The sequence below is a fragment of the Pteropus medius genome, unplaced genomic scaffold, assembly GCF_902729225.1.
Source record: "Pteropus medius unplaced genomic scaffold, Ma_sr-lr_union100, whole genome shotgun sequence".
Lineage (NCBI taxonomy): Eukaryota > Metazoa > Chordata > Mammalia > Chiroptera > Pteropodidae > Pteropus > Pteropus medius.
Window position 1 is genome coordinate 25,545,581 of NW_024346667.1, and position 15,362 is coordinate 25,560,942.

Genomic DNA, 15,362 nt, shown 5'->3' on the forward strand with positions numbered 1-15,362 from the left:
TAAACACATCATTCTAATAAGAAAACAGCAGACTTTACCGCACTGCAAAGGGGTCTATGTGTAGAAAACAGAAAAATGGCCCCTCAAAGATATTCATGTCCGAATCCTCAGAACCTGTGACGATGTTACCTTATATGGCAAAAAGGACTTTGCAGATATGACTAAGTTAAGGCTATTGGGATAGGGAGATTATCCTGAATCAATTATTTAAGCAAGCCCAATGTAATCACAGGGTTCTTATAAGAGGAAAGCAGAGTGTGAAAGTCAAAAAAAGATGTGTCGATGGAAGTAGATGTTGGAGCGAGGTGCTGTGAATATAGAGGAAGGGACCTTAAGAATTCAGGTGGCCTCTGGGAGCTGAAAAAGGCGAAGGAAACCAACTTTTCCCTGGAGCCTTCAGAAGGAGTGCAGCCTAATGACAACTTGATTTTGGCTCAGTGAAATGCATTGTGGACTTCTGACCTCCACTACTGCAAGAACATAATTTGTATTGTTTTAAGCTACCAAGTTTGTGGGAAAGTTATTACAGGAGCAGTCGGAAACTAACATATCATGGCATCAAAGAGTCAGGGACTCCTGCGAGGGTGATGTTGATCACTTGTTCCACTAGTAATAGCAATTTTTCTGAAATTTATGAGAAGTGATTTTGATGTTTCATATATGGAACATGGTCTTGGTTAAATAGACTATCACTGAGAACAAGTGTTTTGTTTTCCTGGAAATATTTCAGTACTAAAATATTTTTAAGGTTTTAGCACAATTATATTGACCTTACATCAAAAATAAAAGAGTAGATATATTTTCTGTTATTTGGGGAATAATAATCACTTTTCAAATCTCAAACTGAATATATCTAAGACCTATTATTTACATGAATGACATCCTTTACTCAAAGACAATTTATTTTCATAGAATGTAATTTTAAAAGCCTTGAAAGTCATTTTAATATAATTATAGCAATTTTTTTCAGCTGGGAAAATTCCACAGTGTTTGATGTTTTGTTCTTGTTCACACAGAATTGCAAAAATAACTTATTAAGGGCAAAGATCATGACCTAAACTGCCCTTGTCACTCTTGAGAGTACATTGACTAATACATTGACCATTATGTATGACTATATAATTAATATTGGCCTGCAGATACCACCTTGTAATGACATATTCTTTGCCTTCACTCCCTGATGTACATATTATAAATCCATACTGGCTGATAAAATTTAATATTATCATATTTTTAGATTATTTTTCATGAAAATAAGCTGTTGTTTTATCCACATAACGGTATCAAAAAAATTCACCTATCTCTTTTATAAAAGCAGCTTGAGGAAATAGCGTAATTTTGATAATGGAAAGGTTCTCGTTTTATGAGTTAGTGTGACTCTTTGTGAAAACAGTTTAAAGGCAATTCAATCATTTGTAAACATCATCTTCATAATGCTAGAACTACTGTTGCTATTTAATTCATTTGAAATCATGCTGTTATGATAACTGGTTCCTGGAAGCCAAAGATTTTTCATATACAAAACATGGAAAAGGAATTATTGTTTAATGGCACAGGTTAATTGTATGTGTATAAGCTTTGAGATCATTCCAATAAATCACAGGTTTTAAATTTGCCTACTGATGTAAACTTTTTGTATTTAAGGTAATGCAATAGACTCCAAGTTCATTGTATAAATTCTTGGTAAATTATACTCCTATTTGTTTTTAAGTCGGTGTAAGAGATCTGATGGCCTTGGGAGATGTTCAAGTGATCCCAGTCAGATTTTCTAGTCAGCCCTCAGTGCTTGAGAAAAAGCCTTATTATCAATGATCACTTTGATCTCCTGTGCCTAGGAATGCATCACCACCCTTTATACAAACTGTGAAAACTCACCTAAAAAGGTCAAACATGAGGCACATCAACCTGAACCACTGAGAACTGGTAATGAAAGTGATGTTAAAGATCAACCGATACCTTCATTTTTATACATTAGGAAACAAAAATGTACAGAGGTTAAGGACTTGTACGAATGAATGTAGTTCATGTAGGCAAAACTAGAAAACTGTGTTTCTAGCTCTGATCCTGTATTCATTCCATTAGATCACATTCGTTTATCTTCAAATCAATTCACTGACTGCTCAATCAAATCTCAGTTAGGGAGAGGAGAGAGAGAGAGAGAAAGCCTGGGTAAAAGCAAGAAAGAACATCCTTTTCTGTGACCTATCCCTGGCCACCACAACTCTAACAGGAGAAATTACAGAGGGAAAACAGGAACTTCCTGTACTCCAGGTATGACTGTCCTCCTGATCTCTATGTCTCAATGGGCAGAAATTAAGTGGGCACCAAATAATGTCTCCTCTTCTTCAGAGGCATTAGGAGAGAGATCCATAGATTCAGGTGATATAGGGAAGACTGGCCCTCTCCTGGCCTCCACCTCACTGTCAGAGGTCCTGGAAGCAGGTGCCCCAATCCAATCTCACAGCCTCACTGCCACATTCTGTTTGAGACAATTAGGGGTGATTATCTCATAAAAGTCATATTTCATCGGTGATTACCTCAGTCACTGCATGAAGCCCGAGACTTCCAAATCAACCCTCATCTCCCAGTTTCTCATCCTCACAGAATTCTGTACATCTCCCTCTGAAACAGGGTGAGTCTACTCAAGAGTACCATAGCTAAGTCACAGTATGTCACCATGCAATTTTTCAAAGGTACTCTCTTCTCCCAGTGTGAGAGCTCCAGGCCAAGGCACATGGGTTGACTAGTGCGTCCCAGTCTTTAGCCTTTGCTCCACGTGTGTAATGCCCTCTGGCAAAACATGACCTGCATGACTGTTAAGTGGTGGCTGGTATCCTGAGTCATTTTTCTGAATGTTTCTTTCACATTCTCACTTTAAGTGAAATCTAACTGTACCCTAAGGATATTGCGTCTCTTGCATCCCTTTTAAGAGAAACTGTTTTCCTCTCCTTTACTCTTAGAGTAATGTTTAATAACTGCCATAAAGTAGTTAGGAGATGCTCACCAACTGAAGACCATAAGAAACACCAGAATCGAAGTTGGGCTTATTACTTGTTGCAAAGGAGACCATATACTATGGGAAAACAATGGGGTATCTCAGTAAGAGGATATTATGAGGAGATTGTTGTAGGATTGGGGCTCATATTAGATGATTCTGGAGAGGAACCAAGGAAGTGTGTTTTGCTCTGGACTGAGCATTTTCAGAAAGTGGGGTGATTCTCTGGTTGTGTATCTTTCTTTTTATCTAGGAGGTAGGTGGAATGGAGTGGGGCCAAAGCTGTAGCTGATAAAGGAAATAGCAGTCAATCGTGTAGCATGCAGAGGGATGCTTGGTTACTTTTGTGATTTGCACAGTGTTCTATTTTTCCATGCTCAGAAATAATTAAGAAATAGTCTTGGTTTTGCTTACTCTATCACAGCCATTCAGAGAGACCTTGGCCAGTGTGGATGTTCTATGAAATTGTTTATATTAAGGAAGAAACAGCATAGCCTTGCCATGAGTGCCAAGTCTAGCTGACAGCAGCCAGAACTGCTTCTTTTCTTTCTCAGTAAGTATCCTTGATAGATTTTTTTTCCTCCCATATGTAAATACTTTAATTGTTTATCATTAAGTATATTTGCTATACTTTTTCACAGATACTTTTAACAAAGCAAAGAAAATTGATTTTTATTTTTACTGAGAATTTTTATCATTAATGAGTATTAAGCTAAACCATTACAGAACAACGATTGAATGTTGAATAAAATAAGACAGACATAAATACCTAGATGACTATCTTTAATTTGTTCTATTTCCTAGGGCTCCCTATCTTTAGGCTCTTCATTCTCTAAATTATACTTCATATTAATATTTTAATTATATTTCTAAAATATAAATTAATCAACACATTACTTTAAATATTATTCAGTAATTCTCCATTAGTTACATAATAAATTCCAAAATCCTCTGCATAAAAATGCCTTCAAGTTATGATCCCCTATTTATATCTTTAATTGTATCCATTGTAATCCCCCATACACCTTTCTGTTTATTTATATCTAAATATTCATTAATTCAACAAATATTTGATTGCATGCCAAGTAGGGTTCTGAGTATTGTGAATATAACAGTGAATAAAATAAATAGAATTCTTTGCCCTTGCTGACCTTACAACACCCAGAGAGGGAGCGACAATAAAAAGTAACTCCCACCACATTTCTTTAATGATTTTTTTTTAAGCCAATGTGAAAAACTGATTTACCATTGAAGAATAACAGTGCATTATAATAAGCTTAATCAGACAGGCACATTCCAATTGCTGCTATCTTTACAGGGGCATATCATTAGAGCTCATCACACCTTTCACAAATGATTTTTTGTCTTAACTAAGAAGAGATCTCTAGAAGCAATTTACTTTACCTGGAAGGAACAGCAGGACATTAAGCATTTTACGTCAGAACGATGTCAACTCTGACTCTTTGCTGTCATTTAATAAATGAGAATTAGATCATCTCGCCAGCCCACAGGACATCTTACTGTACTGATGACACCATGCTATTTGGACCTGAACAGGAGGAAATGTCAATATTCTGAATGCTTTTGTGAGATATAGGGTATGAAAGATAAATCCCTGGAAAATACAGGGTTCTGTCACCTCATTGAAGTTTCTAGAGGAGGAGGTAGTAAAGTGGTCTTCAACAAATTACAATTTCACCTATCAAATGAAGTACGTTTTCGTACCTTGTAATCTTTACTAAAAACCACAATGCTTAGTATTTGGAAGCAATATATATCACATTTACCTAATGATATAAATAAAGACTTGTCAGCTTTTAGTGGAACCCAGAAGAGAAAAGACTCTCCAGATGATACAGGCTGTTTAAGCAGCTCTGCCATTTTTTATCTGCATGATCCAAGAAATCCGATGATGCTTAAAACACTCCATGAATATTCTCTATGGTGACTGTGGCTGGCTTTGATAAGAATATCACAACAAAGTCTCAGAATTCTGGAGCAAGTTCAAGCCACTTTTGGAAAGCAAGTCTCCTTTTGAGACACAGTTCTTGGATTGAGCATCTGATCACTGGACTTTAGGAAGCATTAAGAACTGACATACTCATCGAGAGCTGAGCATTGTGATATCAATTCAAAATTTAGATTATACATAGTAGCATTCTATGCTCAGCTAGAATATACTTATTTGGAGTGTCTCCTTGGGCTCTCAAGAGATACTCCACATAAGGATGTTCATACTTCTGCTGGTTCTGCTCTTCCCTCAACTCACATCTAAGGCTTCATGAGAAGTTGTTGTAAAGCACTATTTATACATGAGAATCTGCAGTAAACTGAAGTTAGGCTAATATAAATCTAGTAAGTATGTGGTAGCAATATGCACTATCAGAGATAATGAGGAATATCGAAGATTTAAAAAAGCAGAAAAAAGGTCTATCAGTGACAACAAGCTAGAGTCTTACATCCAAATGAAATAACGTATATGGCTATGCATTATCCAGAAATCTTGTCACAAGTCAAAGAAATCATGTCCCCTGTGAATCTAAACAAAATAGTACAAAAATATTAAATGATCCACTGGTTGATCAGAAATAAACATAGAACTTCTAACTTCCTCTGCCTTGGAATCATGCAAAGTATAATTTCATAATATAGACACAAGTAAATGAGAGTCTTTATCGTCTCTATACTGAAAAGACCGAAAATACTTTTCATAAATCTCGAATATTCCATTTCTAAAACTCATAGCTGGATAAGACATAGAGACTTGTCAGAACTTGTGGACTGGATGAAATAGAAAGCTGCAATCTTCCAAGTTAACATCATAAGATAAATCTGTAGCAAACCAGATCAGTTTAATAATTTTAGTTTAAGAAAATAAAAAAGCAGCTATTTCTTGATTCATCGATTTTAATTATAAAACAAGCTTATGTTTTATTCTATTTGTTTGCTTTTTGTAAACTTAATGCAATTTTCATAGTTTTTCTTACTATGTTCTTTTCTTTGTTATCCTGTGACTCTAAGCGATGCTTTGACAAAAGCTCAGGCATAGGAGCAAGACTTTGTTAAACAAAAAATGTCATCTTTGCCACCACTCCAATCTGTAATATACCATGAACTCAGAACATACTCATATAGGTTCAAATAACTTTCTAATTCCAGGCTTTACCTTTACGAAAATTAGCAGGAAGGCAAAGAAAGATACATGATTTACTGCTGGTTCATGGTGGCTTCCTTAAAGGAGGCTTTTCCAGAGTCGATATTTTTAAATGTTCCTTTGGCACTCCGAAGATTTCACAACTGCCAATGACTGATAACAGTAAGAATGGGTGAAAAGTATGGCTTTGTTTTGAAAAGTACAAGAGGGGCCATTATGAAAGAGAATATTGGGGGAAAAAAAATCACAGGATTATTGTTAGATAGATCAATTTTAGAAACAAAAATATGGATTTGAGGATCTGGAAATAGATTTGCTTTAAAATCTTCCATGCCTACACATCACTTGGAAAGTCTTCAGGACCTACATCCCACCAAGGAGTCCCCAGCCCCCTCGCAAGTCACTTTCTCCTCTATTTGAAAACTGTGAACTTAACTTGCTAAAATTAATGAGATCTCTTTAGTTTAATGTCCTAAAAAACTTTTAATAATATCTCTTTAAATAGAATATTAAAAGGCAATACAATCCAGATGTAATTGCATCAAGATGCAAGTGAATTTGTTGAAATTGACAGCCTATTTTTAAAATTAATATGAAAATTCAAAGGATCAAGAATAGGTAAGGCTATCTTGAAACAAAAACTAGAGAAAATGGAAGACTTAAACTACTAAATATTGGGACTTATGAAAAAAGAAATGGTAATTAAGACAGTGTAGCATGGGCACAAGAATAAACAAATACACCAATGGGACAGAAATAAATCAGTACATGTGCAGTCACCTTATGTATGATATGAGAAAGATAACACTGGTGCAGTGAGGGAAAGAATATAAATATTTTTTAATGGTGCTGTGCAATTGTGTCAAAAACTGTATTGACCCCAAACCTCATGCCGAACATAATAATTACAAATGAAATGTAGATCTGTATGTGAAAGATATAAAGTTTGCACAAGAAAATACCTTCAATAACCTTGAGGAAAGCAATCATTTTTTAAACATAACACAAAAAGTACTAACTCGAGAGAGAAAACAATGATAAACAGTACTACATTAAAGTGAACATTTCAATTTATCAGAAGAAACTCTTGAGGAATTTAAGGCTGGAGAATATTTGATATAACAAAACTGGAAAGATTCCATCTTACTTGAAGAATTGTGGACGCAAGATAATTTTCACCTCCTATTTCTCCTCTCTGGAGCTGTTAGCACTGGTTGATGCCTCATGGAAGAGAACCTTTACAGGAAGTCTTAAGGGCTTGCCCATCTTCCTACAAAAAATATTTTTGATGGTCTCTGAGAGTGCATTAGTCATAAAAAAAAAGCCTGATCTACTGTCATTATGAAGGTGTATTTATGCATGTTTGGTTGCAAACAGACCATTTTGAACCCTACTTTCACATTATAAGCTATAAAAGCTAAAGCCCATATCTAGTATGTGCACTCCAATTATGACAAGTAATTTTGTGTTAGTGTTTTATCTGTTTTATTCTGTTTGAATCAATGTTATCTCTCAGGTTTGAAAAATTAGAATGGAGTCTTGTTATTCAATAGCACCCTACTCATGGATATGCAATGTTTAATTGCCGTTACTAGATGGGAATGACTATATTGGAAGATTCAGGTATAATCTCATGGTAGCAAATATAGTTTTCTGTGTGTGTATGTGAGAGATAAATGAAGTAATATTTTTTGCTTGTTTGCATTTTATAAACTTTTACGATGATCCTTTAGCAACTGTTTATTTTTACAAAATAATTTAAAAATTTTATGGAATAAACAGAGCACTTATGATCGATTTTTAAAAGAGGGAAACAGAACCAGCTCAGAGAAAAAGGGCAGTGGTAGAATGAGTAGGCCCCAATTGCTCCGATTCTCAAGTAGGTCTTTTTTGGTCTCTACCATACCTTCAAGAATAACGTTTCCTGAGACATATAAATCCAAAGAACTTATATGTCTTATTATATGCACTTAACAAAGGCAATAAAATAAGGGATTTTCTGATATACCAGACATAGAGTAATTTTAAATTTAGTTTTGAACCTTGGGTCCATCTTTAATTTACCCGACTGGTACTCTTTTCTTGTAGTCTAGTCAGATGATTTATCTACTCATAGCTAAAAGTTAGGAATCTGCTTAAGAGATGGCTTTTCAGCCCACACATTGTTCTCCAGCGATTCATCTCCAGCTCAAATCTTTTCCCAGGATTATTGTTGAGGGATATGAGTCTTTCTGCTCTTAGTTTAGACAGAAGTTTCTTTGTTACTGGGGCAAAAACAAATCACACATACATGGCACAAACTAAATCAAGCTGCTGGTTTTTAAATGCTTTATTATACTGACTTTAGTATTCTTAGTAAATACAGTCCAGTTAGCAATCTGGTTTGGTCACTGAGAAAATGAAACATTTAAATCTCTCCAAAGTAGTGTGCGGACTGTAACTGGTTATGCTTTCATCTCTTTATGGAACAATCACTGCAAGCCGTGTGGTACATTCTAAGAACCTTCGCTGCTTCTCTATTGCCCCTAAACTGTAGAGGAAAGATGAAGTCAAACTTGGGATGAAATCCCAAGGCAACTGCAGTCAAATGTTATCTGAGGAGCTGCAGGTAGGACTGCATTACATGAAAGTTCAAACTTGCTTCAAAACCTGGGCTATTGTAGTCTATAGTTAAATTCAAATTTTCTTTACTTACAAGGAAATTACACCATTTAAGAAACTGTAACCTGTGATTCTTAACCCAGTCAGTTATTTGTAGTCTTATCAGAAAACTTTGGTGGCTGTTTGTTTGCTATTTGGTTACTTAAAATGTTATAACTTACTTTAATGATTCAAAAATGAAAGTGACTGTGTATATATATATAGATATATATCTATGATATATATCTATATATATATCATATATATATATAATCACAGTATAACAGAAAGGTAGTTAAATTGAATTTCCGAATTAGGAATAAAGGTGTTAAATATCTGTAAAAAACACAATGGTATAGATATAAATGGTTTTATAATTATATCAGCATGAATGTGATATAAAAGATAACAGTGTTTTAAGACCAAAGCCAACAGACTGACTTTTGAAGAAATCAGCTATTTTAATTCATTAAAGTATATTTCACAGCCTCTGTGATGTGTCTGGCACTGATTCCAAACATATCCAGCAATTCGCTAGGTTTCCCACTTCGAGGGACTCCTGACACTGCCAGTTGATGAACAAGGATGTCAGGCTCCCTGGAGACAGCTGCACAGACAGCTTCTCCAATGCCTCCTTCTCGATAGTGATCTTCCACTGTGATAATCTGGCCGCCTGTAGCTTTTGCATTGGAGACGATAGTGGCAACGTCCAGAGGTTTAATGGTAAATAGGTCAATGACACGGATAGAAATACCTTGTTGAGAAAGATGGTCAGCAGCTGCTAAGGCTTCATGCAGAGTAACTCCAGCTCCAATAACTGTGACTTTGTCATTGACACTGTGGCGGATGACCTTGGCCTGTCCGATCTCAAAATTTTCTTGTGGGGTATAAATAACTGCAGTTTCTGGTCGGCTGGTCCGAATGAAGCACATCCCTTTAGTATTGGCAGCCAGATAAACAGCATGTTCTGTTGAGATGGCATCACTTGGGTAGAAAACAGTGCAATTGGGAATGCTTCGGAACATGGCTAGATCCTCTAGGGCCATCTGGGAGGGTCCATCTTCACCTATGGATATCCCACAGTGGGAACCAGTGAGATTGATATTGGCTTGAGATATGGCGCCCATTCGGATTTGATCAAATGCTCGAGTCAAAAAGGCAGCAAAGGTACTAACAAAAGCAATGGTTCGACCACGTGTGGCACAGCCCAGTGCCACACTTACCATGTTTTGCTCAGCAATAAAACACTCGATAAAACGTTCAGGGTGTTCTTTCTTGAATATCTCAGAAAAGGTGGAGTTCTTTGTGTCACCATCCAGGACAATAACTCTTTTATTTGCATGGCCCAGTTTAGCTACAGCCAAACCATATGCTTTCCTAGTGGCTATCTTGTCACCAACTTTATAATCAGGCAGACAGGTCATTTTTATATTTTTGATGTTGATCTGAGGTGAATCTTCAACAGGGGGTTTTGGGATGAGATTCTTGTTGGTCTGTATCTGACTCTCAATTAATTTGATGATCGCATCTGCTCTTTCTTTAGGCATTGGTTTCCCATGCCAATTTTCTGCATCCTCAACATTAGGAATACCCCGGCCCTTGAAGGTCTTTGCTACTATAGCAGTGGGCTTGTTCTTCACTTGAGCTGCTTGCGCAAATGCTTGGCACAAAGCTTCCACATCATGGCCATCCACTAAGTAAGTATTCCACCCAAAAGCTTCACAGCGATTCTGATAGATGTCTGTACAATGCTCAAGGGGCGCGACGCCACTTTGTCCCAAACGGTTAACATCGAAGACTGCCACAAGATTATCCAAATTGTAGTGGGAAGCAAAGGCCAAAGCCTCCCAGACAGAGCCTTCCGAGGATTCGCCATCTCCCATAAGGCAGAACACCCTGTAACTGGCCTTGTCAAAGTACTTGCCGGTGTAAGCCATTCCACACGCGGCACCTAATCCTTGCCCAAGCGACCCTGTTGCCACATCAACAAACGACAGTCTTGGGGTGGGATGTCCCTCCAAGTCACAGTGACTTTTTCTCAAGTTCAGCAAGTCGGATTCGCTGACATCACCCACCTCCGCCCAAGCAGCATAGAGGATTGGAGCTGCATGGCCCTTGGAGAGGATGAACCTGTCATTGTCGGGATGTTCTGGGTCTGTCTGTTTATACCTCATCGTGTGGAAGAAGAGTACCGACATGATCTCGGCTGCGCTGCAACAGGACGTGGGGTGGCCGGAGCGGGAGGCACACGTGGCCCTGATGGAATGGATCCGCAGGCGGTTGGCCAGGTCCCGCAGCACCTGCACAGTGTCCGCATCGGGTTTGGCATCATCGTCGGCCATGGCAGCACTCTTGCTGCTTCCCGCAGAGCAAACGTTGCCTGACCACCAAGTGGCCGTTCCGTCACGTGACCGCCGCACCCCCTGCCCCCCGCTCGTGCTGGTAACGAGCTCAGTCAGCAACCGGCGAAGGCGAGAGCAGCCAGCGGGGATCACGCGCCTGGGGCCACCCACCACCTCGGGACCCTCTGCACGCCCCCGCTTCTTTCTCTGCAAATGACTCACCTTCAGAGCCTAGGTGAATGGATTTCCAATATTTACTTTGTTACTTGCATGTTCAACATTATTAAAAATAAATTTCTTTATACATTTCCTGTTATAAATTCAAAAGGGGGCATTCTTATATCCATGTTACAGGAAGCTATTTGTGAGGTTGTGCTTCTGCATTAACGCTATATCCAAGACATCACTGTTTACAGCAGAGCCTTAATAGAAGTGATCCAAAGTCACTTCCTTTTTTTTTTTTTAATTTCAGTCACTTTCAATTTAACCTAGTATGGCAACACAGACTTTCTCAGAGCAAAATTTTGATTTTGACTTACAGGAGAAACGAATCTGAAACCACTCAATGGCAGAATGTCTAGAACTACAATTTTCCAGGACACCCTAAAATACTATTATTGTTACTACAAATAATAATTTTAAAAACAGAATTAATTTACTTACTTTAGTTATAAAACTAAATTTGTGCCACGAGCTCTTCTAGTGGGGAAGGGGTATAGCTTGTCATCAAAAACAAAAAAAACAAAAAAAAAACCCAAAACTCAATGATGATGTGTCATCTCCTGTGCCACGAGATCTTGATTCTCGAGCAGTAGCATTGACTTCACTTTAAAATCATGACACTGAAAACAAAACAGATAAAAACAAAAAACAATACTGGGTTCCACCCCAGGCAAATTGAATTTGAATCTGTGGAAGTAGAGTCTGGGAAGCTATATTTTTTTTAAATGCAAGCAGTGATTCTAATGTGTAGTCAAAGTTAAGAGCAGATGATCATCTTCAAATAGACCAGTGGTTCTCAACATTGGTTGTACTTTAGCATCATCTGGAGAGTTTTTTAAAATTTCATGTGCAGGCTGCACTCCAAACCAATTAAATCATAATCTCTGGGCGATGTATCTAGGCATCAATAAATTTAAAAGCTCCCCCAGACAATTTGAGAGTCCAATCAATCAAGTCGCAAACAACTAACTCATGGGGTCTTGTTACTCTTTATATATCTCTTACATTATATCTCAGAAAAATATTTTAAATATTATTTGCCATTTACACTAGTTTTATCATTTGCATTTTTAAGGATACATATTAGAATAAACCCTAATGGTATGACACGAACAAGATTTTAAGTCTTGCTGAAGGAATGTTGGAATAGGAAAAGTCCTTAAGAGGTCATCTTGTATTCATTACTCCCCATGCCCTTTGCAAATTAATGTTTGCTTATCCTTTTAGACAAAGGAAGAGAAAATAAAAACAAACTAGAGTTAGACTGGGAGTAAAGATGGCAATTAGAGAAAAAGGATATTCAGAGCATAATAATAGCAAAACTACTAGTGGCTTACAGGAAAACACTTAGTATGAACACTGGTAGCTCACTGTTATTTTGGCTGAGGAGAGCTCTAATAAATCCAAGTAATTGGTAAACATGATCATTTAAAAATGATGTATGAGGCAGTGTTCACATGAATAAAAGATAGGAGAAATAGGAACTACTTAACATTTCAAGTTCCCAAATTCTTCCATTCATTTAAAGTATTGCACAAGTGTTTCCCAAAGTATTAAATAAAAAGTTTTTTCACATTAGTAAAGGTCAGTTGTGTTGAGAAAGGAATGTGGTATTGGAGATTTAATATCCTAGATAGTGAGTATGAATTTTCCACTATCATTCTAGGAGACTGTGTGGAATTTTTACACTATAAGGACAACGATATTTTATAAATTATCTGTAAAATATTTCAAAGTGTTGTGAGATATTTTTAAAGGGAAGTATGAAGTTATATAAAAGTTACTAATAATATTTCCTTTAAACATATTAGCCTTTTAGAATCCATTTTAAAACATACAATAAAAAATAACCAAATAAAGTATGCATAATTTGATAATGCAAAATTATCCAATGCGGCTGCGATCACAACTTAGTCAAATAAATCAAAGCCATAAAAACACATTCTATTTCCCCCATTTAGAAGAGGCTATCACTGACAAAAGGCCAGCCAAATATTTTTGGGTCAACATGCTCAAAATTTAGTTGTCTTGGAGAAAAGTCCATTAACTCATTTTAGAGGTCATATTGGAAGATAATCAAAAGTTTTCTGCAAATGGGAAGAAATTATTCATTTATTAATTTTTGTTTATCCACACAAAGTTGGGTATGGCAAACTCAAGTACCTACTGAGCTAGAGAGGTACCATGAGTACATGAATGTCAGATATTATGTAAGAGGGTTGGAAGGTGCCTGTGACAAACTGGAGAATACAATCCTATGTAGACATTCAAAACTGAAAAATTTGTGAACACATTGTTAGCAAAAAAAATCCATAAAATAAAACATATCTGCCAGTTTGATCCTTGATTTAAAGTCTGTTGAAAATAAATGCTTTTTTTTAATAGTATGGAAAAATGTTTATTGTAGGGTGTGCTTCAAATAAAAATAACACCTAGCAGGATCACTAATACAAATAGCTATGAAGGGAAAAATATAAATTGCAGGTATTGGTAAGTGCAATTTCTACTGTGTTGCAGTACAGTACAGAAAATAATACACATAATGATTACTCAGGAGATCTACACTGATTTATGAAAATACATACATTTGCTCTATAAGGGTGAGTTATATTTAGAGACTGAGAATACTAAAGTTACACTTATATTTTATCTAAATTATTGTTTTGTTAAAATATTATTAAAGAAAGGCACAGGTGCCGAGTTCATTTTTTTTTCTTCCATGTCTTGAATTTGGTTAGTTTAGTTGGCAGAGTATGGAGCAAGTAAGGGTAAAATTCTTTTGAAAGACAATAGGTTTATTGGGGGAAAAAATGTATTCTTGCAAGCACTGGAAACAGTATTCTAAATAGATCTGCTAGGCCAAATTGTGTTGTGGTCAAGTCTTCTAAATCATTTTAAATCTTTATTAGTTTTTTTCTATTAATTACTAAAAAAAGGTAATTTCCCACCAAGGCAGTTGGTTTTTCTACTGCTTGAAATTTTATCAGTTTTTCCATTGTATATTTGGAGCTATCTTACTAAGTACATGTATATATCAAATAGAAACTTTTTATCATTATGAAGTGATCTTTTCTACCATAATACTTTTTGATTTACAGTCTATTTTGTACATTAATATATCTATACGAATATTCTTTTCATTCATATTCGCTTAGCACACCTATTTCTTTGATTTTTAATTTTTCTGTTTCCTTATATTTTATATATGTCTCATAATCAGGGCAGAGTCATATGTTTTAAATCCAATATGACATGTTAGTTTTTAAATTAGGGCACTTAGTCCATAATTATTGTTATATGTATTTAAATCCATCACCATATTTTTCTTTTCCATTTTCCCTAGTCTTATTTTCCCCCTTTATTTCCTTGCTTTGAATGATCCGAGTGTTTTCCAAATTATTCTGTTTTCTCTATTTGTTTGTATCCTATTCAAAGTTACACTATTTCTGTTCTTTTAATGGTCACCCTAGAAATTAAGCATGCATTCTTATTTTATCAATACATAATGTTAATAAATACTTAACCATTATACACAAACACACACCTCTGTGTATTTGTTAAAGCACAGGGAAATATCTACAAACTACAGTAGTTATTGAGTGCGGGGGTGTTGGATTGAAGAGGAGGACGGGGTGGTGTGTGGTCATTTTGTCATTTTTGAGCAGTCTGCCCTGGAAGGGGCCAGCCTCTGCGAGAAAGGGGATCCCAGGAGGCGAGCCTTATTCAGCAGCTCCGGATCTGTGCACCCGGACGGATGCTCAAGATCCAAGTCCGAGCCTGGGACGCTACTGGGCTGAAGCTCCAGGCGTCTTTAAGCACAGCTCAAAACCCCGCCTCGCACTTGGCGCGGGGCCAAGTTCGCCCTCCGGCTCCACGCTCCGCCTCCCACCTTGTCTTGCGGCCTCGCAGGGAGTCTGCTCGCTGGTTACGGCTTAAACGTCCAACTCGGGCAAAAAAGACAAGGGCTCGGTTCTCCCGGACGTTTTAGAGAAACGTACTCGTCCCTCCT

The 15,362-nt window shown here is 36.8% G+C and overlaps 1 protein-coding gene across 2 annotated transcripts; it reads right to left on the reverse strand.

The window, feature by feature from the left end:
- Nucleotides 1-9,076: 9,076 nt before the first annotated feature.
- On the reverse strand, nucleotides 9,077-15,357 carry TKTL2 (transketolase like 2). Of its 2 annotated transcripts, none has more exons than XM_039876287.1 (2): nucleotides 15,243-15,357; nucleotides 9,077-12,573 (listed from the first exon to the last, which is right to left on the reverse strand). In XM_039876287.1, exon 2 carries the CDS (start codon nucleotides 11,129-11,131, stop codon nucleotides 9,251-9,253), a length of 1,881 nt encoding a protein of 626 aa, XP_039732221.1. In that variant the 5' UTR covers nucleotides 11,132-12,573; nucleotides 15,243-15,357; the 3' UTR covers nucleotides 9,077-9,250. The 2 variants fall into 2 exon arrangements, with proteins under 2 accessions (XP_039732221.1, XP_039732222.1); XM_039876288.1 differs by having other exon boundaries at nucleotides 9,077-11,362; nucleotides 11,795-15,357.
- Nucleotides 15,358-15,362: the final 5 nt, after the last annotated feature.